Here is a 27,964-nt window from a genome sequence, read left to right as displayed (position 1 = left end):
GACGATATTTGGGTTGTTTGTTTGATTTTTTTTTATTTGGGGGTTGCGCTTTTGGATAAATATTTATATAGATTGTACATAAAACTAGCACTTTGCAAGAGTTATTGTTCTTGATTTAGTAGATTTCAGTGGGAGGTTAAAGTGTGTTTAGAGTACAGATATAAATACAAACAGCACTATTGTCACATGAACATATAGAATATCTAGACCAAAAAAGCAATATCTGACCCATGGGTTTTTGTACACTATATAGCGCATAAATCACCTTCCCATAGGCAGTGTCTGAATTTTATATGGACTGGTACTTTAAAGTCAACCAACGGTGTAAAATAGTGTCATTGGTTTTATGAACTAATGGGTTGTTTCGTTGTTTTAAATACTTTAGTACAAATCCAGTTTTTTTTTTTTACATTTTTTCAACAAGACTTTTTTCCTATATATTTTTTAAATTCCATTGCCCGTGGTCTGCATGATGCATCCAATTTCTGCATGTTCGGTTCTTTGTCTATGTTCTCACTATCTACTCCATAAACACTCGTTACTATTTACTTCATATTACCTCTTATTATTGTACGACATGGACATGGTCTACAAACATTGATTTTCCACTTTTGTATGCCTTGCTACGACTCTGGTTAACGGATGGGCCCAGAGCATAAAATGGCCGTCCAAGTATACCTTAGATACGTCAAAGGCAAAGAGGTTGTCTATCGAATATATGAAAAAGTGAGTTTCATTTCCTTTCATTTTTTTATGAATTGTGTTTCTATAACCCAGAGGGTGCATCTTAATTTCCTTATTCCGGTTATATTTTGTAAAACAAAATAATAGGTCAGGGTATACAATTCTGTCAGTTATTTCAGACAATAGTATTTTCATACCATTTTTATTTTGCAAACTTCCGTCGACGATCTAAGTGGTGAAGGATTGTTTCGAAATATTTTTGATAATTTGTGGAAACTATCAACCATGCAGTTAACCACGTGATTTGAAAATTTTACGTCACTCGGCAATAAATTAATTAATTAAGTAAGTAAATTAAAAACTGAAAATATTTTGGAATAGAAAGATTATCAAATGTGTTAATAATTGTGTTTGATATTAATATTACTTAAAACACAAATGTCATATAAGAACATACTGGTACATTTATGAGGTAATTAATTTTTTTCTCAATCTAGCACAAATTATTTCTCTACTGAATTTGAACTAAAGCAGACCGCATGTCATCTGTCCGATTCAAGCACATGTTTGGAATCCCAATATATTTCAGCCTTGTTCAGTTGTATTGAAAAAAAAACCAGTCAATTGAGAATATTTTACAAAGTCCCTTTATTTTCGACTTTTTCAGCCTAATTATATCCTTTAATTCCTGCAAAATATAGACATTAAAGTTTTATTTCCAATTTTGTTATTGCTAAGTGTCTTAGGTGTCTTTCCTTTCAAACATTATAATACGTAACTTAATCAAAATGCAGTTAATAAACAAGTGCTTATCAGCATATTCATTACATAATGCATTTCAAAAGTCGCCTAAAAAGAGGGACAGTATTCCATCTTACTCAAAACAGAACGGTAGTTGAAGTATTTGTCCTTTTAAACTCATAGAGGTATTGATTAACACACCTTTTTGTTTGTTAGTAGCATGATGCATTTTAAGCCTAAAACAACCCGCGAACCGTTGCTTACTCAACAAATAGTATTTTATCACTCAATTTTTACTAGTTATAGTGGTTTTAAAATTTCGGCGGAATGTTTCCTATGCCCTTTTATAAAAGTATCTAACTCAGTTTTAGCTGTTAACATGTACTTAACCAAACTTTTTCCCACATTTTCATTGTGTAGATCGTGGTCTATATGCCCTCTTGAGGGGATCCAGTCAAAAGTATTTGGGTTTAAATATTGATGGTACAGTGTTTGCTTTTGTTTGGTCCAAATGTTAGATTATATTATTTACGGTAGTAGGAAAATAATTTATACAAGCCTCTGATTGATTTTTCGTCACTGGAAAACGATTCTGCATTTGATTCCTTTATGTTTTAAGTTCAGTAATGATTATCGCAATTTTGGTCATTTCAGTCACAAATGCGATTCTAATATTTGTGATTTTTTACACAAATCCATTGTAAGTTATGTACAAATATCTGTTTTGTGTTTAAAAGTCAGATGCATTTCTCAAATACTGAATAAAAAAACAATAATTTCTAAATTTGCAGTATTAAAAAAAATAAATTAAAGCCCCGGTTTAAATGAAGCTAATTGACAACCTCAGAATTAATTATTAAACAAAATACTAATTGAATATAATTTATCATTATCATTTACAACACATGTGTATTTACCTTGATATGGGATGGTAGAAACTTCATTTTCTAAAACAAAAAGAACAAATGTGTTCATTTTCAATATGGCATTTTTTGCCTTTGCAAAATTACAGGATTTTAACCGAAATCTTATTCAGATTTTTAAAAAAAGATATGTTTCCAAAAAAAAAAAGTTTGTCATGGTTCTAGTTCACTTTAAAGAAACAGTGAAACATAAAAAAAAGAAAGAAAATGTTACAAAAGTGATGTTCCAGATTTACGTAAAAAAGAAATGCCCGACATGTTAACTTACTTTCTCAGTAAAACCATTCAGCCAACTTATCTTTTTATTGGTTTCAGAACGTATACGAAAATAGAGTAACACATTAAGTCACATTTTCATAAATACATTAGTGAATTAACTCCACCTTACATTTAAGGAACGTGTTGATATTTTTTATCATAAAAATACAAGTTCTGTATTGTTCTGTTTGTATCTGAAATCTAGGCACATTACTTAACTTACCCTAATACATGTTGAAGGGCATTTGGATCTGAAAAAAAAATATCAGGTACTTACATTGTTTCTATCTTATTTAGGCAGAATTAACGAATATTGTTAGGCCAATGGCCCGTTTTTCGCTCAAAATGTTTCTTTTTCATTATTATCAGAATATGTATTAAGAGGTGAATAAAACGTTTTATTCACACACAAAATTCTAATAACATTGTGAACGTGTAATTTAATTGTCAAAAAGAACCTTTTTACTTGTAAAACATGCAATAAAAATTTTGAACGACAAGTTATGTTTGATTGCTGGTATTTGTAAATTTTTTTGTATCTTGAGGAAATTTCATATTATTTAGTTTTAGTCTCTCGGTACCATAGACTCACACATATTTCTATATGAATTCATGTTTTTTTCTTAATATGAATATAAGTATTATTCCGTTCAACTTATGTTTTAATTTGAAAATAAATTTGAAAATAAATCTAATTATGTAAGATGCTTTTAAATGCAAACTTGATTCTTTCGGAAAGAATCGTACATTTTATCTTTAAAAAATATATGAAAAGATATGCATGTATCACATAAACTTTGATAAGCATGGTTTTTCAGCAAATATATGGTTATATATAAGCTGAACCTGGCATGTATACTAAAATTCTTCCTTCTTTTCATTATGAATCGCTCATGTCTTTGTGGTGACAAAATGTCTTACCACTTATATATGAAGTATTATTTAACTTATGCAACTATTGTTAGAGCTTAGGAGATTAATCTTTCTATATTGTATTTAATTTTAGCTATATATTTCGTTAAAATAGAGAGAGAGAGAGAGAGAGAGAGAGAGAGAGAGAGAGAGAGAGAGAGAGAGAGAGAGAGAGGAGGGAGCACTATTGTAATGCATTGTTTTCTTATTCTTTTTTTTTCTCTGCGTTTAGCATTGTTTAAATGAAATCAATTCCAAGAAATCCAAAAAATAAAATTAATTTTCGGTCACAAAAGAAATAAGCAAAACTATATGCATGTTCAATCTGTATAGGTTGAGTAAAGTAAACAAATACAACTTATTATAAAGTTTCACACAATTCGATAGACGTATGTAATAACAATAATTGGAAGGAGCTAGTCTGGAACAGAACAAAATGTATGATAAATATTTATTTTCTCTTCAGTGTGGGTCTGTTGAGTTTTTTAATTGATATGTTAAATTAATGGATTATTGAAAACACAATATTTTATAGGTGATTGTCATGACCATATCATAATGTTAATATTTTATTATTAATATTTATATGTTTATTTTGGATTCAGTCGGTGGAATGTTTATGTAGCGTCAATGTCTTCGCATAATTAAGCATTAAAGCTTCAAGTTCAGGAGGCATTAAGATATAAAGTTTACTTTTAACAGCCCAACGTAAATGTGGTAAAAAATGATTCGTTGGGAAGTCAAGCATTGGTAAAGTCACTTACTTACCATTTAAAATGCTTCAATTACAAGTGGGCTATTGGCTAAATGTGGTAAAAAATGATTCGTTGGGAAGTCATGCATTGGTAAAATGTCACGTACTTACCCCTTAAAATACTTCAACTACATGTAGGCTATTTAGAATTTACATGTTTATACATGCAACCCATAAACCGTTCGCATCAGCAAAGTAATTCAATGGGTAACAGTTTTGATATAAATGCAGATCAGTGTTCACAACATTTTTGGCGTATAGTGCTGCGGACAGGTATCAAGAACGGCTATATCATATGTTAATGGAAAGATAAATCAAAGTAGCTTTTGAATATCGCACTTATCAAAGTGAAAAACGGTAGCATTTTCTGCTATTTTGCTTTAATTAGAGGAGGAGTCAAAGATCAATCGACCCCAATACACTTTGATAAGTAAGTTAAGGGAAATCGTTTATTGTAGGTATTGGGAAACAAGTAAAATGTTAAGATCACATGTATAGAATCTCAAACTGTGAAAAAAGAACTTTTCCGGACAAAAGTGGACAATTTAACAGAACTAAATTGCCCCTAAAATGGTTGTATTTTAGTGCATTTTCAATTATTTAGAGATAATAAGACGCCGTAGAATATTACAATGTCTATCTAAGTATTCTTTACTGAATAACAAATAAAATAAACACAACGTTCTCGATTCGACCTGCAACATGAGCTTTATAAAATGTGTTTGAAGTTGCAAAATTTCACATATTTTAACTACTAATCATACTAAAATTGTAAAATACGGAATCATTTCCCGGACAACCTGTTCTGTTTCCGAACTGTTGGTACAACTGAAAAGCATGACTATTATCCAAAGTAACTTATTTTTTTTAAATGATCAACATTTTAAGTGCTTTCAAGTAGAAAAATAAAAGTTTGACATACTTTTTTCTGTTATTCAATAATTGAGCGCGCCATAATGTTCCTTTTGCGGACACTGGAATGAAGAACGGGATATCCATAGTCAAAACAAAAGTAAAAAAATACAAAAATAGTCATAAGAATAACATGTTTAAATTTAAAGAATTAATTAGCCAGCCAAGCTTGATAATAAAAACTTTGGGGCTTGGACCAGGTTCATTGGTAGGATATTCATTTTAACGCCTTTTCTCTGTTGTTCCTCCAGGGTCAGTCGATCTGTTCTTATATAAATGATGTCATTCCAGATATAAACAGACGGGGGAAACTCTAGCATTGCTTAAAAGTCATATATGTGATGGTGAAAAAGAGAACATTACAAAGATTTTTTTGTAAATGGATTATTTCAAATAAAATCGGCCGTTACTATCATATAGACCAATGAATAGTTCCCAAGTTATGAGTGGCTTATTTCCAATTCCTAGATTTTACAGCATCCTCGTTAGGCAAGGTTTACGGTCCTGACCCTCCCATTGCGTGAAGGGAGGGGATAAGGCCGTATCCCTTCGCTTACGAAGATGCTTTTATAGTTGTGATCCCATATTCAGTTTAATTCTTATGGGTATTTAGATTGTAACAAATCAGAATTCAATAAGTGAACCTTAAAGTAGCTCATTTATTCAGTCTTTGTGTGAAGCATACAGACGTGATTGGCTGCCCGAAAATTAAAATTATGGCATTGTAAATGTTCAAGCAACTTTTTTACCTTGTCAAAATATGATAACAGAAGTAACGCACAATTCAATGCACAAACCACTTACTACAACTGCTATGTACATGTATGTTTACGCCGCTAAAAAGTTTATAACAACTTATAGACATTAAATATAGCAAACGATAGACTGTATCCAGTGGTTATAAACGTCTTGATCAGAGCCTCTCTCCTTTTCTAATATTCTTGATCCGCCCCTGGCTTGGACGATGATATTTCCTTTGAAGTAATATTCTAACTACATGTATGTTGCCACTGTGCCCTATTCATACGGCTACTAAAACTGGAGCCTTTTTGAGAGATAAACAAATCTTAGAAGTTTTTATTGCGTCTGAACTTCTTTCTTCTTTTTGCGTTAGAATTTTTACAAGGAATCAGGTTTGTTTTTATCAACTCGTTTAGTATAATCCGTTTAGAGCAGCTGCGGATACAGAGGGAGTGTATGGGGTTGGCAGCACTTTTTTATTGGAAAATTTGTCACTTTCATGTATGAAATTGACAAAAATGGTAAATAATATCCTAGCACACATACACACCCCTTTTCTAAGAAACTCCGGCTGGCACTCGGCCCTCGTTTTTATAGTGTGTATCCGCCACTGAAGAGGATATTGCATTACAAGCATTAGCCTGGCGCACAGTTAAACATCATAAGACATAAATATTGTGACAACATGCATGTACATTTTTGCACATGCTTCCATGCAAAGTTCAAAGTTTACAGTATATCCAGCCTTATCATGAGCCACCGAGTCGTATTATTTGAGAATCCCCGATTCACGGTTAAATCTTAAACGTTTTATTTGAAGTCCAAACATATACAGACAAATGCAACAAAAAATATGTATGATTTTTGTATGTACAAAAATAAATATCAAAACTTAAGTCTTTTACAAAACTTGATACTTTACTTGTGTCTTTGTTCATAAAACAGTCCGGAAACTAGACACATTGTCCGGAAACGATTCCGTGTCATGCAAATTTAGTTCAATTAATAGTTAAAAGATGTAAAAATTTGCAACTTCAAACTCATTTTGCAAAGCCCATGTTGCAGATCGAATTTAGAATGTTGTGTTTATTTTATTTGTTATTTAGTAAAGAATACTTCCATATACATTGTAATATTATTTGGTGTCTTATCATATCTTAATAATTGAAAATGCAATAAAATACAGCCATTTTTAGGGTCAATTTTATTCTGTGATTCAATAGTCAACTTTTTATCGGAAAAAGTTCTTTTTTACATTGTTTGAAATTCTATACATGCGATCTTTACATGTTACTTGTTTCCCAATACCTACAATAAACGATTTCACTTAAATTTCTTATCAAAGCCGTTTAATCAATATATCTACTCAACGTGCTACGGTGGAATCAGGGCTTCAGGGGTACATTACCTGAGTGGCCGGGTATTTAATCATGTTATAGTTATCTAGGTCACATGATACATGTACGGCTAATCTTAAACTATAAATGCGTGATTTTTGAAAGTTTTTTTTTATTTTACTAAAAGGACATAAAAATCCAGCATTAACCAAAACACCCTTTTTCTTGTAGAAAGAATCAATAAACGCAAACTTTCATTTCCAATATTTTTTGGTTTTTGTTTTTGTTTTTTTTTTGTTGTTTTTTTTGGTTTTTTTTGTTAACGCCGGACCTCAATATAATATAAATTGCTGAAAGTTCTTACAAAGGGTTTTTGCATTCGTTTTTTATATATATTTTTTTTAAATTACAACTTAATGCAGTAAATTGAAAATTTACAATATACATTACATTACAATTGAGTTTCCATTCGAATTAATGATAATTTTCCAATGATAATTTCAGTAGGCATTATAAGGCCTTGCGGACCCTCATCCTTTCTACTAAAGATCCACGTTCGTAAATGTTTGGAATCACACCATAACGAGCACTATTTGTCTAATTGCATGTCTAGAACGCATTGCTTACATCGATTTGTGCTTTAACAATCTGATGACTTAAGGTGAAACGTAACTTTATTACGTTGCCGATTAAGTTTTCTCCCTATACACGACGTTCTGAGGTACATAATGTCGACCTTTCATAAAAGAAGAAAACTAATAAATCAGAAATGAAAGAATGGAAAAAATGGAGAAGGGATGCTGAACTATGAATACTTGAAATGCTAATGTCTAGAGTCTTGTCATGCACATAACAATATTCCAAATTTATTTGGCCCTGCAATCATTTTTCATTTTTATTTTGATATTGATATGTCAAATGGGTTGCTCCGAAATTATAAACATAATAATTTAAACAAACCAAATCTTTTTTCACAGATATTGGACATATAAAGCTTCTCATAGCAGTAAGAATCTACTCCTAAAAATGTGTACCTTGGGCTTAATAATAAAAACATCTTTATTTATACAATCCCAATACATCATAAGGTAAAAAGCATATATATATAGACCACTCGGCCAGCTAGGCTATATAGCTGGCCGAGAGGTCTAGGGCGCTGGACTTAATGAAGACGGCGTTGGCGGTACGAGTTCGAGTCCCGCGGAGGGAACGATCAAAAATTTGCTTCTCAAATTTGACAGTTCTAACATCGTTGGGAATTTTTCAGACCTTTCTATACGTTAACATATCTTCTCTGTATCACTTTGATCCGATGGAGCAGTGTAGCGATTAGATTCGTCACATTCTGAGACTTTATATAATATTGATTTGTTGTGACATGCATAATTAATTTGATCCTCTATCCTACATAATAACATCTATATGAGCTGTCTCGTACTACCATACATCGTGTACTTAGTTACAGCCCTAGATTAATCCTACGATGAGGAATGACCCGGCCAGCGAAAGCTATATTTTTATATAGCCTAGTTGGCCGAGTGGTCTAGAGAACTGGACTATGTGCAGGCGGTGTTGCCATAGATGTCACAGCGGTACAAGTTCGAGTCCCGCGGAGGGAACGACCAAAAATTTGCATCGCAAATTTGACAGTTCTAACATCGTTGGGAATTTTTCAGACCTTTCTATACGTTTACATATCTTCCCTGTATCAATTTGATCCGATGGAGTACTGTAGCGAATAGAGTCGTCACATTCTGAGACGTTGTATATATATATATATATATATGTAGAGAGAGAGAGAGAGAGAGACAGAAAGAGATGTGTACTTACCGTTACTGTTGTGGCATAAATTGCATGATTTTGGACAAGTTTTGACGGCAAAAGCATGTGTATCAGGGTTTCCCGAATTGCAAATAATGCTCCTGTATACTGGATCTTTACATTTGTCCATGGCATCAACACACGGTGGTGCTGTAGAAAAAACATTGACTTCTAGTAAATTTCATTATAAAGCAATGTTATTAAGTTTTCAAATTTATTTAACTTCTAAGTTTTAATCCTGATTCTCTGGGTTTCCGCTCTGTCAATTTTTACATCCGCAGCCGTCATCATGGAAAAACATTACGTTATTTATTTTTTAAAGTTGACATTGCACGTTTTTATGTTGTTATATTAGAATATATCCTATATTATAGATAAATTTGATGAAAATAATTTTATCCAATTTCTGTTAACTTGCATTCTAATATGAAAATTGTAAACAACTTTGATATTTTGTTAAGGTTCATTTCTATAAATAAGTAAGTTTACCTGTAGTTTGTGGTTGTGGATTGAGTACTGTTCATAAACAAGAAAACGTATCAATGGAATACACAAATAAATGATAGCTTCCTTAGAAAAGAGCAAACATGAATTCAGTGCTAGTATATTTACTTTACATCCATTTTAGTGGAAATATTTTGATTTCGCGACATAGCTTCTTTAATATGTATACTTTCTCATACACTTTGCTGTTATGTCTCTGAAAACATTTACCCTTTAATAATTCCAATCTAATTTGCATATGCCTATATCGTCTTTATGATTGGTTGTTCAACTTTTACGACCTTAGCGATGACAGTTTTTACAACAGTGTAAAACTCCATGTACAAATCGTAAACAACATGACTGCCATTGCTTCATCAAACGATAGAGGCGTTTAGAGGATTAAAACGATATCCTTTGCTTTAATCCCTTTATTTTCGACATTGTTTATTCAAAACAACAATTTTAAAAGACCATAATTATCAGTAGCCCATAAATACTTTGAATATCGAAATTGCCACGTTGTCGGTTAAATGCCGCCAATTACAATGCCGATTTCTGAATAAGTGTAAAAACAGCTATCAATACATTTCAGATGGTTAGAGATCGACTTATTCGACTTAATAAGGATTAAACACTGTTTTCCAGAATTTATGGATGTATTAAATCGGACCATTTACTCACAAAACTGACTTAAGGTCCTTAGGACTTTCTTTTTATTTGTTTTGTGAGTGAATGGTTGATGAATTCTGGAAAAACAGTGTTTAATCCAATAATATGGGTGATTATGTGACTATGGTACTAACTGTAATATTCTTTGCACAATTTGCATGCAATTGGACAGTTTTCAATGTTGAAAAATCGCACAAAAGGATCAGTTGAAGAACAGTTAACGACTTGGTAAAATACGTCGGCACAAACCGGATGACGATCTGCACAAACCGTTTTAGGGATGGATGCTTAAAAAATAAAACAATAATATGACTCATACAAAAAATACTCAAATCTAAACTTATTCTTTATTTCATTTTCAAAATAAATCATTTTCGATGACAGAACATTTTAATTTTCTACTTTCCATATTAGTTTAACTTCAAATATCTAGTAACAAAACTAATGTAATATAATATATATAGGAAAGAGAGAAAGAGAGAGATCTGAAAAATTCCTCAACGATGTTATTACTGTCCAATTTGCGAACAAACTTTTGGTCGTTCCCTCCGCGGTACTCGAACTCGTACCGCTATGACATCTATGGCAATACCGCCTGTACTAAGTCCAACGCCCTAGACCACTCGGCCAGCTAGGCTATATAAAAATATTGCTTTTGCTTGGTAGGGTCATTCCTCCTCGTATGATTAATCTAGGGCTGTAACTTAGTCCACGATAGTGCAGACGGTGTTGGCATAGATGTCACTGCGGTACGAGCTCGAGTCCCGCTGAGGGAACGACCAAAATTTGCGTCGCAAATTTGACAGTTCTAACATCGTTGGAAATTTTTCAGTTCAGACCCTTCTATAAGTTTACATCAGCTTCCCTGTATCAATTTGATCCAGTGGAGCAGTGTAGCGAATAGAGTTGCCACATTCTGAGACGTATATATTTTGATCACATTCTCACATTAGGAATAACATGCATAAATGTGATCATTGATACGTGGCCGTCAGCTGTATAATAAGTGTATAATATAGGTTACATTTAAACTCGGTTCTTTATTTTAATCTCTATTTTTCGACTTGTAACTTAGAGGCTTTGTTGCTTATTTAGTGTACAATTCTTGTTTATTGATTGATGATTTGTAAAACTGATTTGATAAAAGGTACTTACTTATCAAGACTGCAGCTGTTGTACCAGACTGTGACATAGCTGAAAATATTTAGGAGTACCCAGTAATTGTATTAAAGAGCTTCATGTTGATCGTTTTTGTCCTATGTGTGCTCTATTGTAAAATTAATATTTCTGTTATAATTAGACCTTTACGAGTTTCTGTTAGTTGTGTGCTTTTTTAGAAGAGTGTAATTACTACATGCCATGTGTTTTATCACTCCGAAACATATATACCTATCTGATTTGTCTTTAAAGGCTGATAACAATTAAAAAAAAAGCAATCAAGTAACTCGTTTTAATTTCTGGATATTTTTAAGTAATACAAAATTGTGATCACGTTAACAATTTTGTAATTCGTTTTATAAATTAATTTAAATCCATGTCGTTTTAAAGAGAGTCCGTTTTTTGAGTTTACATTTACAACTGGTGTTTGAACTCAAGATAATCATAGCAAGGAAGTAATTCTGGATTGACAATTTTTATCTATTTAATCTTAGGCTTAGAGAAACAAATACTTGTCCAGGTCGCTTTTTTAAGCCACTGAGTCCATCGTAGGAAATACTTTAAATTGTCTCGCAATTTCTAATAAAGCGCATGTGTTAAGACACAAACGTTTGAATAGCTGTTATATTGCTGTATTTAAATGGACATTTGATCATTGGTGAAATCAAAGTTATTACATTTGTTGTAGAGTTCAATCGAAAAATTGAAACAAAAGAGATGTGTGTGTGTGTGTGTGTGTGTGTGTGTGTGTGTGTGTGTGTGTGTGTGTGTGTGTGTGGTGTCTTTTATTTCAAGCTCTTTTTTGTAGATGAAATGTATGTAGGCACTAATCTATGATAACAAAATAATAAAACAATATGTATATAGATAAAGCTGAAACTAAATAACTGGACTTTAAGAACTTGTTTCCCTTTTTGTTTGAAAACGTTTTGATGTGGTCTACGTTATAGGAATATAATAAAAATAGCAATTAGAAGTGTATACTTGGTGGTCCCATGTTGTTTGTGGAAACACTGTATTAAACGGTTGTCCATCAAATCATTCAACAATGTATTCATTTCATCATTTGTAAGAGTAATCATGGGAACCAAGGTTATAGCGTTAATCAAAATAATGTAATCCAGGGATAAATATTAGAAGTATTTTTAACAATGTTGTATTTCTGCAAGTACATAACACCACAATGAATGTATACCTGAATTTCCTCCACTTGGAAAAGACAACAACTTGACTTGAAATATTATGTCTTGATTGTGTATGGAGACATAACGTTTTTAGGCTTTACGTATAAGGGAGGGAGCTTTGTGTACGAACAACGCCTAAATATTGTGAGATGTCTCAAACAAAGAAAATAAATGAGACTTCCTATGGCAAGTGTCAATCATTTCCTAACTACATATGTCATTTCATACAATATCACTTGCGGGATAAAAATGATGATCCTTTCATGTTTCATGGCATTAACATATAAGTCCCTGTTACTTAAAATCATCAGAGGAGAGAATTAATTTCACTATTAATTATTAATTTATGAAATTAATTAAATTAATTTCGTTTAATTTCACTATAAATTATTGTCCTTTCTCCTCATTATTCTTTCAGATCTGACAAATCTGAATTTAAATATAAGAAGTTTCAGAAGAAGACAAATATTTTCCATTCACAAGTTCGATCCGATTCTTACCAGTCACGTTTTAGGTTAATCTTGTAACTCTAAAACAATAACCTAATAAAGGTATTAAACATACAATGCTTGATTAAAAGCACCCCTTATAACTTTACCTGTTGTTGCTGTTGTTGTTGTGGTGGTTGTCGTTGTTGATGTTGTTTGCCTTATTGTTGTCGTTGGTTTAATTGTTGCTGTTTGTGTCGTCAATTGAGCAGCTGTTTGTACGTGAATTGTTGTCTGGTCTTGCATTAAATGTTTTATATATTCCTCTGAAAGAAAGTATAATCATATTGATATCCATATATCAGCAGTATGTACAATTTGCTTCTTCATTCAATTTTGATTATCAACATATCAATTATCGTAATAATATAAATTACACTGAATGATAACGAATATACACATCTTTCGGGGTGATTGTTAATAAATGAAATTCCTACGGTCTTAACGAAAATCACTATAAATCATATAATTTACGACTATCTGCTCACGGTTTAAGAATCGTGTCACTACCAAACATATGCAATTGCCTTTTCCTGATAAAAAAACTAATAGTACGTCTCGTTGTTCTGCTGTTTATTATGGTTGTTTTTATTTATTTTGGTGATAAAAGGATAATCAAGCGAACCAGGACTCAAACAGAATTCAAAAGAATATATTTAAGTTGAAGACTAGACAGGGAAAATAGACAGACACAACAAAGAACATGAAATAGCACAAAAACAAGTAAAATGAAACAAAAGTTAAATCACTATGAGCAACCCGGACTCCACTTAAAACTGGGAGTACGGACAAGGTGCAGCGATAGGGTAAGTGTCCTTTGCTTTTCTAGAATCATCCGCCGAGTTTCTAATACAATGTCCCGTCCGGGGCACACGAAAGAGGAAAGAAGTCAAAGAGTATATCAAAAAGAGCCCGTCTCATATTTACTTCTTTATCGGCTGTTATCTGTTTGGTTATTTCAACCTCTTATCATGTTTTAGGGTGAATCAATCGACATTTGATATCCAGCCAGTGCAAGTCAACTTGATACTCAATGTGCATTATCCTTCAATTAATGTACCTTGTCAATCTATTAATCGATCAATGTATAAACAACAATATTTCACAAGATGGAGGTGGTTTAAGCAGAAATCTTCATAAAATAAGACAGGAAGTGATTCATGCATGTCAGGCACTCACCTTTATCTCTAATTCAGAAATAGCTATAGACCACATAACGATTCCTAGTTTTATGACTGCACTTTTGTGATAAAAAACTGTATAGTTTGTGTATAAAATTGGAATTGTGCGAGAGTTATCGTATTTGATTTGGATTGATTTACTTAAATGGAAGTTTAATGCATTGGTTACTCAAAATATAGATCTAAATACAGAAAGGACAATAACTACGTAACGTTATAGTATCTTTATGTTTTATCTACGCGATGCATCACCTATACCATAGGCAATTTCTAAATTGTACATAAATTGGTATTATACTTAAAATTACGATCATGTCCCAGCTGTTGATACAACTAACATCAACGCAAAGAAGTTCTTGATATTTGAAACAAATATTATTTTTGAGTGTAAATATCCCTTGAGTGTTTGTTGAGTGGAAATAAAACTCACCAATTTTCTTCATACACTCATGATCAAAACAGAAACAATATCCTTGAAGAAGTTCGTCAAATAAGTTCATATGATTGCAATCAAGTTCATGATCATGATCGGGATGGTGAGGTCCCTGATCCTTTCAAAATGTAAATAATTAAATAAACATAAACACTGAACAAACAACTTTGAAATTCTTTTTGACGTCACGAAAAAAACTGTGCTTAATGTCAATACAGTGAAACCTATCTAAACCAAAAATGAATATTTCGATAATCTGACTAAACCAAACACTGAAAATTCCGATAATCTGTCTAAACCGAACACTGAATATTCCGATACCCTGTCTAAAGCGAACACTGATAATTCTAATAATCTCTTTAAACCGAAAAATAAAAACTGCGATAATTTGTCTATTCAATCAATGAATTTCTGATAATCTGTCTAAACAGAATAATTATTATTCCAATAACCTGTCTAAACCAAACATTGAATTTTCCGATAATCTGTCTAAGCCGGACAATGTATTTTCCTATAGTCTGTCTAACTCATACACTTTTCAAAGTCCCATTATATTAGTTAAATTGCATTTTGAACCTTGGTGAATCGACCAACTTTATAAACCAAACCTATTTTAAAGTACGAATATTTCTTACTAAACATCTTATAGACATCACTTCGTTATCTAATGAATTGGAATTCTTAATTTGTTTAAGTAACATAAAACAACTAACAAAACCAGTAACTAGCAAATTAAATTTTGAAATGACTATGTACAAAATTCTTGTTGATGATTCATAACGATAGAAAACAAATAATTGCAACTTACCCCACCTCTGATAATTATCAGTTGAATTCAACTAATTGGCGCTCTGTATTTTGATCACGTGAAGACGGTGTATTTCCGATACACGGTCACTATTTTAGCAATACCCTGTCAGTTATTGTTTTTTAGTTTACTACAACCAAAATGGCGACCAAACGTTTTGCATCGCTTACGGCAGACGATATACAAAAAAACAAAGAAAATGATGGTGAATTCAAAGGAAACCATTAAAAGTAATCAAAAGGCCGCACGGTTATTTAAGCAAGGTAAAAATTGAAACACACATCAGGAACATTAAAGAAAATTATTGCTATCTAAAAATCGGGTATAAACTTTTTTTTCATAAAAAACAAAAAACAAAAACAAAATCATCGATGGGGTAAATTCGCTACACAGTGATTGAGTGGCCGTGTACGGAATTTACCCTGGTCAGTATATTCCATGCCTCGCCGGGTATGAAATATACTGACCAAGGTAAATTCCGTACACTGCTACTAAATCACTATGTAACTAATAATACCGGTACATGCGGGTGGGGTTCGGGATGACCAGGTCCTTGTGGTGCTCCATTATGCTGAAAAATATAAACATTTTCTATTGACAAGTGACCCTGATTGTACATGACATTTATTTTGACAGATTGAGATCTTTTTTGTTGAAACCTATTTTGATTACATCGAATGTACGAATTCAACTACCGTATATCGGAAATTTTTCGCAATGTTTTGATTTTCTCTGTACTGTGAAAATAGATTGTTTGCGGGGTACATATTTTTATGGCTTTTGTGGGTAGACCAAACCACAAATATCGGTTTCCAACGAATAGTAGATGTCCATTGAATTTCAAAAGCAGGAACTCAAGAATCCATGAACCTATGTTTCTTCCCTGATCAACCAAAGTTGGTATCCACGAATTAAAGGACTTTCACAGTATTTACGAGGTTTTAGGAATCGTGAAAATAGAAGCTCGCCAAATTTCAGTCCAGACACTTTGCATGTAATTTCCAATTCATTTTGTCTGAAGACGCGAAAAAACAATTACCGCTTAAAATTACCCGCTATACGTATTTCATACCAACTCCAACAAAACCAACTCAAAACAAGACGCAATCGGAAACAGAAAATAAAATTATAATTCAATTTCGAAATTGGAGAGTTTGAAAGAGGTGAAAATGTTGCCATTTGTATCTTATCTAAAAACAACTATAAATAAAGATCTTTTCCGACTTTGAAGCTTGTTGTCCATCAACTTTTAAGTCATTTTTTTTTAAATATACAATCAATTTTACGAACAAGCGTAGGAATAGACAGCCGAACTATTGGACTGATCGGCGTATACATGTTTTCATTTAAAGCTAAGACATTACAAATCGAACTACTTATAAGTGGAAAATATATACTTTATAATTCATCTTGTTGATATCATTTGCAAACTCTATAAAAATTATTGAATTATGAGCTAATTCAAGAGTAAAATGTATATACAACATAAGGGCGTTATACAGCAAATAAAAGCCTGGGGCTTAGGATTTTGCCTATTTCAAAGCTGTGCCACGTCATGTTCTCGCCCCGCGTCATATCCTTTAAAAATACTTAAATTGTTAAATTGTTTATAGTACTATTTTTCTAAACATTATTGTGATTCTTTTTATGCTAGTAGTAATTGCGTGAATAATTTTACTGTTTGAGAAATACATTTAGATTTGAACCAAGGATATAAGTAAATTACTTTATAAATATAAACATCAACTTCGTACATAAATTAAACATGAAATTGGACCACATAATGTGTTTTACGTGTTTGACGTCGGTCGTAACAGAATACTGGACAAATCCCTGCCTAAGAAATACAAACAGATGCATAAGAGAGCGTTGTTCGCATTATGAACTAAAAGTATTGTGATCAAGTTTAGAAGTGAATACTGTTTAAGCGTTGTGGACAGAGGAACTAATGGATGAACAGACCGGCACACAGACATGTCGATTCCAATACATCATCCTAAAACGTTGTTTGTTTGGTTATGAAAATTTCCCCGGTTTTGCCACCAATACTAAAAAACGAGTGGAATGTACAACAAATAATTGAATTTCCCTGTTTTCTAGCATTTATTAAACTTACAGCATGTTCACAGTATCCGTGTAATAATGAAATTGAATCCTTGAATTCTACTCTGCACTTCTGAAATAAGGGGATGAATTTTAACTACAATGAATTTAAGCTAACATTTGTATTATTCTTCAATTAGCTTTATACGTGTTATACTCAAATCTCATGATGTAATGTATTTGAATAACCAAATTCATTTCAAGACGTATATTAACCAGATAACTCCTCCTTTTGGGAAAATAGAGAGACGTAGCCTACGGTGTTGGTGTCATTTTTGGTAACGTCGAAATCGGCAAAATTTGACGTCTCTTTTGTATTGCGACGTTCTATAATTGTTACATGTAAAAAGACGTGTGCTTAATTATTTGTTTACATATAATAACACACACGACATGTTTTATTATTCAATTATCCGATTCGATATTAATTTTTCGTACGTTTTGGTCAATTGAAATGATCAGATTACATCCTGATATGGTAAATAGTTTGGAATCAACCATTTAAAAATGATTTAAAGGAATTTTTATCCTATGAGAAAAAATGTTAAGAATTATGTAAACAAATTTCGTGATGCGAAAAAAAGTAAAACACTCTCACTAATACAGAAAGGCAACAAGCCTACAAGCAAAAAAGTCAGTAGCACCCCACCCCCCTCCCGGAAATCATACTGTAAAAGCGTATAAAGTGAATCTGACGTATTTTGTTTCATATCTCTAAACTAGATGTATGTTGATATTTCCGAATATATGTACTCGTTTCGGAATTTTATAAGGTCTGTTGCTAAACATTAAAACATTGCTAAACATTACGAGAAACAGAACCTTGCCAAATCTCCCGTTTTTATTATATTATTATTATTTATTAAAAACTTGCGGTCGTATAATGTTATTGCACAGTCGTCGTCCGCGTCGTCGTCGTCGTGGTCTGGGAACACTTCGTTTTCGTGCTATAACTTAAGTTGTGGTTGACGAATTGTTCTGAAATGTTGATATGATTTTACCAACGAAGAAGATTCCTATTTAATTTGGACTTTTTTGCACATTCGCTTTAAAAAGGGGCCTAAAAAGGGTAAAAATACATATTTTATTAAAACCCAGGTAGATTTTTTTTCGATTTTAAATATCCTATTTTTAATGTTTTCTTTATTTAATTCGGCTAAACAAATGTATAGCAGATTTTATGTGTTTTGGACCGTTTTTAAGTTATAGGGGGTTAAAGTTGGGCAACGCCTAAACACATTTTCATAACTTTTATTTTCCGATTTCGAAATGTTTTATTTCTTTGAATTCTTCATTTAATTCTACATTTTTAAGTATATGAAAAAATCGACTCAACACCATTTGCCTTTTTGAACAATTCGTTCGAAATTACGCGTGAATAAATGAATGAATAAAATATACAAATTGTAGATGTAGTGACATTTTCGTTTGACACATACAAAATACTGCGCTTAGATACATGTTCAACCAAGTACCATTATTTTTAGAATATACTATCTACAGCATATATACATGTAAAATTCATAATTTCATAGTTATTAGTGCATTCAAAGTTAACGAAATAAGCTTTTGATAAAGACTGGATAGCATGCAACGTGTAGAAAACGTCGGGAAAAAGACAACGTGACATCACAACATACGTGCGTATTTATCTACTATTAGACAATAAAACTCATTGGTTTTTTTTATAGAATAAACATGATATTCTGAATAAACACACAGTCCTTTAAGCGTGAATATACTTTGGTAAAAATACTATTCGTTGTTATATTTTACAACCGTAAGCAAGAAAGTAGCCAATGACCAACATCGAAACAATTAAGATTTGTGACATAATTGAAATACGAACAAAAAGACTGATTGTACATTTTATATATAATTTCATTGGGGTTATGTAATAAATTGTCAATATAGTTAAGAAAAGTCCCTATTAAAAAAAACCTGTTCGCATAACTTAAAAAAAATGTCTAACATTTTGTCTTTCCATTTTTACAAGTCCACATCAAAGGGGTGATACTGTAATACGCTTTGATCTTATCATTACGTCATGAGAAATATGATATCATCTGCAGCACAAATTGCTCTTTCCAAAAAAGTTTGTTTTATTCAAAATACGCCAAGAAACAACTTAGGTACATTGGTGAAATGGGATGCAAGCATTTCTTAATGTTATCCGTCCACATATGAAAATGGACGTTCTTGTGACCGAATAATGCTTTCCCTCCACAATTAACGGCATCTTTCATAGATTTATGATTGTAATCCTAAAATAACAACCATTTTCGAAAATTTTAATATTGCCTTTGATAACTCCACATTCTAATAGCAATATTTCGGTTTTCGTAACTAGCCCCGGTTCAATCGAATGTGACACCAACAACGTACGCACCGTCAGAATATTTTTTTTTTCATTTTATAGAGTGGATAACTGTGATGTGTATTATGAAAAAGAACTTCAACTAAAGAACAAAATGTCTGTAAAAAGACTGAAGGTAGTTAACAACCCAGAAGAGGGAAAATCCCAACCTCATAATATAATGTAGAACATAAGCAATTCTGGGAATGAACCAGTTTGTATTGTCAAAAGCCACGTATCAAAAGTTTGATTCGAAAAAGATTTAATTTAGCAGGTATTTCCCGAAATTCAAATCATATGGATCGCAATACTTTGTCGCATCTTTATTTAGAATTAAGGTGCACGCGACGCAACCCAACACAAAATGTTAATTCATTAATTGATAGATTGATTGAATGGTTGCTGTTGTTGTTTTGTATACTCTTTCGTTGACAAAATGAATTTTGTAACTAAAAATATATCTAATAGGGTAGATTTTGGAAATAAAAAAAAACAAAAAAAAAATCATTACTTATAATCAACTTAAAAAGATTTGACAAGAAAACGATATCAAAAGATTTAAGTAAATAAGCAAATAGCTTGCAAGAAATCAACAACACTTTGTAATGGAACGGTCTTTAACAAACCAAATATATTGTCGCAATCAAAATAATGTCAAGTGCCTTCTTGGCATAACGCTAAAGAAAACCACATTTTAAACATCGCACGTTACATATAGGACAAATACACAAGATTCAAATAAAAACAAGGCAATAAACACTCATGTCTGGTCGTTTCTTTTCTAAACCCTTTATGACTTTATACGGTTTATTTAGACTGATTAACAAAAGTGTATTAATATGTTTTGTATTTTTTCTATTGAAGTAAAAGGACTTAAAAGTGTCTGGTTTGGACAGATCTTTGGATTATTTGGGTTCGGTATAGATAGGTTTTAATGTATATGTTTCCCTTTTTACACTTAGTTAAAGTGTAATTTAATTACACCAGGACTTACTTGTTCATGATCATGACAGTCAGCGTTGAAACAAGGAAAGGCTGTTACAGTGTGAAATACTTCAATACAAATTTTAAAAAAATAATTACTTAACAAGAATACAAAGACATTTTAATTATTTTATGTTCGGTTTTTTTAATGAATCTTAGTTGGAATTAAATGGAATAGAAAGAATTGAAGGTTAATCAAGAAACCAAATTCGAGCAGATATCAAAATAATATAATCCAAGATAAAGACCACACAAGGAAACAAACACATCCAACAAAGAACATGAATTAACCAAATAAAACGGACAATTAAAAGAAGCAAATACAAATTTGCTTTTCGGACTCCCCTAAATTCTTGGAGTATTGAAAAGGTGCATCAGCGGGATAAGTGTCTTTTACTTTTCTAGAACCACCCACCATGTTGTTTATGTCAAGTCCTTAGTAGATGAAAGAGGAAAGGAAAACTATGACGCGGTAAACAAATCGGTTGTTTACACAATAACGATCCATGAGCTACATGCACAGCACTATAAATTTCAACATATAGGGAGATGCTACAAGATTAAAGTCATGACAACAGAGGTTTTATGGTCGTAATCATGAACTCGTGGATCGTTATGGTGTATCCATCTGTACCATGAAAACTGGTTTATTCAACGGGTCATAGTTTTCCTTTCCTCGTTTGTCTCTCCCGGACTTGACGTTTTATGAGCAACTCGGCGGGTGTTTCTAGAAAATCAGAGGACGCTTACCCTACCGGTGCACCAGGTCCATGCTCCCAGCTTTTAGTGGAGTCCGAGGTGCTTATTTGCTCTTGTTACTTTGTATGTATGATTTTAGTTACTTTATGTTCTTTGTTGTGTATGTCTGTTTTTCATGTCTGGTCTTTTTCCCTGGATTACATTCTTTTGATTACCGCTATAACCTTGATTCCCTTGATTTCTCTTTCATCATAATTTACTTGGTTTATTCATGGACGTTTAACAGATTTTCTGAGTCGTCCAATTCCGATACAGAAACATACCATTTATTACTAGGAGGCAGCATGATAACACTACAAACCGCAAATGGAATAAGTATAGTAAAACCAGAATCCATGTGTTATGTCCCTTACCCTATGTGTACCTCTTTAACACAGGTTCAAATCGTTTTAAAACTGAAACGAAAGGACTTCAGAGGATGTTTGGTTTAAAGACGTTATCGGCTTAACAACGGTTCGATGTAGACAAGTTGCACTGCATTATAACTGACATGATCGGTGGTTACTAAATTCCTAAGACATTGTAAGTTCATTGTTAATCAATATGTTAAAGAGAATTAAAACGCCACCTAATATACTGATTTTTTTACCTTTTATCTTTAACCCACTTATTGTCCTCAACCTGTCATACTCAAATGAAACAAATAAATCAACGAAGTTCAATTTATTAATGATTTTTGTGTCCCTATATAAAAAAGAATATAATGTCCATCCGATTTTGAAAAGAAAACATTTTATGAACAAGTTTTTTATCGTCAAATGTAATTTACCAACATTATTAAAATACAGATTTGAGTTACCTTAGTCTGTTTTTTTTTTCTTGTAATAAAACAAACTTACCAAACAAAATTAGGCCCAAATACAGTATACTGAACACAGCCATTTTCAATCCATCCAGTGCATTGACGAACGAAGAATCGTCCTTCATGTTAATAGATATAAGCATGCGTGACCTTGCCCAAGGCACACTCGATCTACGCAATTAAGTAGACCAAGGATTCTGATGTGTGTATTGCTTTTTCTGTTAATTGATTAAATTTTGCATACTTAGTAGCGGATTACGAAATTCAATAGGGGGCGTTGACTGGCTTTAAGGGGCCCACTCTTGTGATTTTAGATATTTACTACTTTTTGAGCAAAAGGGGGACCACCCACCAACCCCATCTTGACTATGCCTATGATACTTATTCAAATGTTATTATAAAAAGTGATATGGACTTCAGATACCTTTTGTATATAGGATTCGGATTATTAGTGAACTTGCCCAATTAGTTTTTGTTTTTTGTTATGATTAATATGTTCTCAAGTTGTTTGTTTGTTTTGTTTGTTTGTTTGTTGTTTATTTTAGTAGCTTATATTTTTAGTGACTTCTTGCACTCGTAATTTCAGTACTTATTATCCACATATGATTTGCATAAATATGTAGTTATACGCCTCATAATGCTGCAGATCCTCACCGTGTTTACCGCCATAGCGTCATAGTTCTAGCTTCATAGGCGATAAAAATGTACCTCTTAAATATCATACACGTGTGTTCTACGTGTGTTTCTTGCTTGTACGAGAACTGGAAGTTTACATAAAATGATCCGTTAGCTTTGAACATTTCCAATTCAGGCACTAAGACTCGTTACAAAAACTATATAGGTCATATACATTAGCACGCTCCGATATTTAAGAATATTCATTGCCAGCTGCTTCATTTGATTCCTAAACTTGTTCCCTGATCAATATCATAAGCGATCCCAAGATCGCTACAGTGGGCCTTTTTTAAAACATACCATACACATGTCTATGCGTGTTGTTTTTTTTTTTTTTGCTTGTATTAGAACGGGAAGTTTACATTAAAAGATAAAACGATCGGTTATCATTGAATTTATGTAATATTACCCAGTTTCTAATTCAAACAGCACAGGCGTGCGTTACATGGAGTATATAAAGGTTATGTATATTATCAGGACACCGATATCTTTATATTGCCATTGCCAGTTGTTTAATCTTGACACGGATGATTGAAAATTTTCGGATCATAACGGTAACGAAAGAGTACGCAATAATCTCAAGGGAACCAAGATCTTAGCGTAAGTCACCCGATTTTAGTGCATATCCCATTTGTACCATTTCGGATATTGAAAGTAAGCCAAAATCAGTGTCAGTGAAAATTTGACGATTAACGACTTTGAAAACTACAGTCTTTGATTTTCAATCTTATTAGGGGCATTATAATAAGTGTGTGACGTTTTTATCGACCATGCTTTTTATAACTGATTCGTTCAAGTTTTTTTCTATGGGCTGCAATCTTTTGACCAAGGCATTTTAGGCAATGAATACTGCTTTCCCTCCTCTGACTGTTTGATTGTCTGAACGCACGTATTTCGAGAAGATGATGAAAGAAAATAGAAAACTTGCAAATTCCGGTAAGCTGCATTTGTGTATTAAGGAGTAATTAACATCTCATTGGCAGCCAATACAAAGGAAATCTACATCTAAAATAAATTGTAAAGAAGTACTCCGAATAATAACCAAAAGTATCGAAATAGGGTGCTACATCCAGCACCTAGAAGTTCTACCATGTGCAATGCAAAGAATAAAGCCTTTTGTTTTTTGGCTTTTGAATTTTGTGATACTGCTATTTTCGGTAAATATATTTTGATTTTACTCGCGTCATGCAAGTCTGACTTCTGGACTGTATATTTTCTTTCAACTCCAGAATGGACGAAAGGAGGGGGTGATGGCAAGCATATCACTGATATTTGATCAAATGGTTTTGTTTAATTATGATATCTATTTACTACAACAAATAAATCCAACAATTTTGTTATTAGCCATATTTTTTTTCACGAATAATACAGCACACATATTTTTTTTCTTCTCTCACAAAAGCATAATGGTACATTTATTTGACTCTTAGTTCACCAGCTGCGCTCAAAGCATACGAATTAAAAATTTAAGACCTTATAGAGTTCCCAGGTAACTGAGAACCAAATACTTCAATGTACCGGACCTTTTCTCAAATCATGCATAGAATATCCACTTCAAATGATATGACATGAAACAAAAGTTTATCACCGATCATATGGACTGAAAAAAAAGTCTTGCGAAATATATCCATTGAAACTTCAAGACAGTCGTTCTACTTTCCAATCTTTGAGCACCTATTGAAGTTATTTCTTATCTTGACTATATGTGACGTTCAGATGATGTTATTCATGGTTCTGTCATTATTAGTACAGCAAACTTCACGTACATAAACCTCCAACAGGACAATGCCATGAATACACTTGTCAAGAACAAAATCATATTTTGCATGACGAATTGAACGAAATTTTGTATAAATCACCGCACAAAGAGTTGTTTCTTTAAATGATATTAAGCATATTTAAAAATTAAATGAATTAATTAATACAATGTACAATTTGTCATTTAAACTAGAAAAAAATAGCCTATGGAGTGTAGTTGTACGTGTCATGTCTTGTGTCACTTTTGCCATATTTTCCTATTAAACTTTTAGTGGAGTCCGAGTTACTGTTGTAACTTTGTATGTATTTTGGGTATTTTATGTTCTTTGTTATGTGTTTCTGTCTTCAATGTCAGGTCTTTGTCCCTGGATTCTTTTGATTTCCGCTAGAATCTCAGTTCCCTTGATTACTTTTTCACTTATATGAGGATCTATAAGGCAATGTTCTGCCTACTGAAATAATTGGTAAAAAATATCATAAATTCGGAAGAAAACTAAATAATAATGCAATTCATATTGTAAAGTTTCAATTTTATATTTTAAGTTCGTAATTCAAAAAGTAACGATTGAGAAACGAATGCACAAATACCGCATGGAAGACTATTCTGTAAATAAAATAGTATTTTTCCACTCTTTTGCCACTTATTTTATAGTGAGATCCAGCGTTAACCAAAAAAGGGTCAAACTGAAAGTGTGCATTTATTCATTCTTTCTACATGAAAAAGGATTTTTTTTGTTAACGCTGGACCTCTATGTGCATTTAAGAAAAAACCTTAAAAAAATCACTTTTAAAATCGCCCCAACTTTACCTGTACATGAATCATGTGATCTAGCTCACTGTCACATGATTAAGCACCTGGCCATCCGTGTTATATAAACTAAGACCCTAAATACGTTGTAGCAAGTAGAGTAGATATCTTAATAAAAGAGCTTCCATCTCAACTTAATGCCAAAGAATGAATTAAAGTCTGAAATAATCTTCGATCATATGTCGATTTTGATATAGCCACTGCTATGGACATGCACTTACTTCGAACCGCGTCATTGTCCTTTAAGTGGAATTCTATGGATTGGAATGTAATAGTTCGTTTGCTCTAATATCCATATAAATCTCCTCGATAAAAGATTGTTTTACATTATGATTTACTTTTGCGTTGAATGTAGTACAAAATGAGATGCTTTAAATAAACTCGTATAAGCATTAGTGTTTATATAGAAACCTGCAGCACGCTATCTAAAGATAATTTTATAATAAATGTCTCAATGATATTTCATTCCCGGCAAAGTTGGACACACTGTTATAATATCAAGCTCGAATAAAGCTTTTTACTCCCTCCTATTTTAATTTTGAAGGTAGAAAAATCAAAAGCCATTTGCTTCTTTTGCCTGTAAAAAAAATCCAGGCTTAGGATATTTATCTATTCAAATGATTGTGCACAGTTCTATATAACAAAGTTCTTTCAAGACTGCCTTCTCTACCCGGGAAAAATCTTCAATACATATACATTTACAATGTGCACATATCAAACATGTCCCTACCTGTATATTGTAAAGTTAATGTATACAAAATGTTTGTTCAATTTTACGCATTTGTGTGTATTAAGTACTGCTGCTTAAGTTTCTTGGATATAAAGTAAATTTTCCAACATTTCTTTCGTATTTAGTGTACACCTACATAGTACGCCAAGAAACATGTAGACACTTGATTAAAATACCTGTATTCATATTAACAGTGGCGGATCCAGTGGGGCCAGGGGCCCCTGTCTCCCACCCCCCCCCCCAACCTCATTAGAAAAAGTTGAAAATTGTGTGTGTTAAATCATGAAAAACACTCACCAGTGATCCTGTCAAGGAATTTATTTTCCCCCCTCCCTTTTTACCTAAAACTCTGGTTCCGCCATCGATCAAAACTGTTTTCTGATGTTCACCCCTAAGGAGGAACATGAATGTACATGTAAATTTTTCACGTTCATGTGTAAATATCTGTGCTTAATAGCCTACGTGTAGTTTTCGTATCTGTTATCACAGGCCTAATATAATATTTGTGCCAAGCGGCCCTGTCGTGCTAATTGTTGTCTGCAGTTCAGTTTTTTTGGCGTCTTTTGGAATATTTAATGCAAATTTAAGCGTCTATATTTTATGTGAAAGAAGTTGTCTTTTATTTTAGTCAGCTGCATCTTGTGTTACTTCCGTGTTCAATCCATGTCTCCAAAATTTTGTTATCCGCCTCTTTAAAATCTTTAAAAAAAAACAAAAGCAGGCGCGTCCCGGGTGGTGGATTTGATGGGGTGCGACAATGCTTTATAGGTTGTCAAGTTATATAAGCATGGCCTGATCGTGAACCATCTGAGGTATAGTGGTATGAATATCCACGTGATATTTATTGAAATTATTTTTCGAACCTGAATTTAAGATATGCCAGGCTTTCATGCATTTTAGCGGAGATACGATTTGCATTTATGTTAATTTTCGTTAACTACAAAAGGAGACCCCTTGCTATTTTGATCCAAAATTGAAGTTTGTCACTTCTGGGCTTCTTAACTTCCCTTTTTATACCAATCATTACGACTGATGAATAGCGAAAATTTCGAAAGCTGCAGGTTTTAAGCTCCCACCGGGAGACGGACAAGACCGCTGGCGATTACGGAATGTATGATGAAATGTTGGGAGGCTACAGCCGAAAGCGGGAGAGTTAATACCTACATAGATTCATTTATTTCAAACTTTCCCATATTAATTTAGTACTATTCGTAATCATAAATTCTAAAGAAAAAGTTCCACTTTTACTTTTCTCATGTATATAGTTCAAAACTTCGCAAATGTTATAGGAATTGTTGTTTTAACTAAAAGAAATGTAAGGTTTTCAACAATGATTAATTTTATACATGTACGTGCTTATTATGTTTCAGCTATTGTACTCAGAAAACATTTAAAACATTGCTCGGTGATCTTTCGGTTTATCTGTATGTCTGTAGTTAAGCATGAGAAATATTAGTGAGTTTTACCTAGTTCTGAAGATATATATAGTCACTCATGCA

At 32.6% G+C, this 27,964-nt stretch overlaps 1 protein-coding gene across 1 annotated transcript; it reads right to left on the bottom strand.

The window, feature by feature from the left end:
• Positions 1-1,308: 1,308 nt before the first annotated feature.
• Positions 1,309-22,678, bottom strand: LOC148612534 (uncharacterized). The gene is made up of 13 exons (XM_088594087.1): positions 22,532-22,678; positions 20,944-21,002; positions 17,607-17,666; positions 16,008-16,061; positions 14,680-14,800; positions 13,179-13,334; positions 11,394-11,432; positions 10,373-10,525; positions 9,573-9,599; positions 9,093-9,233; positions 2,830-2,857; positions 2,343-2,372; positions 1,309-1,372 (listed from the first exon to the last, which is right to left on the bottom strand). The coding sequence occupies exons 1-12, from the start codon at positions 22,635-22,637 to the stop codon at positions 2,366-2,368; spliced, it is 951 nt and encodes a 316-aa protein (XP_088450213.1). The 5' UTR covers positions 22,638-22,678; the 3' UTR covers positions 1,309-1,372; positions 2,343-2,365.
• Positions 22,679-27,964: the final 5,286 nt, after the last annotated feature.

This window comes from Perna viridis, chromosome 7, assembly GCF_037379345.1.
Source record: "Perna viridis isolate PV_CMFRI_1.1 ecotype Kerala chromosome 7, ASM3737934v1, whole genome shotgun sequence".
NCBI lineage: Eukaryota > Metazoa > Mollusca > Bivalvia > Mytilida > Mytilidae > Perna > Perna viridis.
Note: the sequence above shows the minus strand (reverse complement) of the source record. Positions and strands in the feature narration are given on the sequence as shown.

Bases quoted from the DNA above. Each gene is read 5' to 3' on its own strand.
- LOC148612534 (XM_088594087.1), bottom strand. From the start codon at position 22,637: ATGCTTATATCTATTAACATGAAGGACGATTCTTCGTTCGTCAATGCA. The intron at 10,526-11,393 runs GTAAGTACCTTT...TTATTTTTTAAG, and splicing joins AACAGCTGCAGTCTTGATAA to CATCCATCCCTAAAACGGTT. The intron at 9,600-10,372 runs GTTAGTACCATA...GTTTATGAACAG, and splicing joins ATTGTGCAAAGAATATTACA to TACTCAATCCACAACCACAA.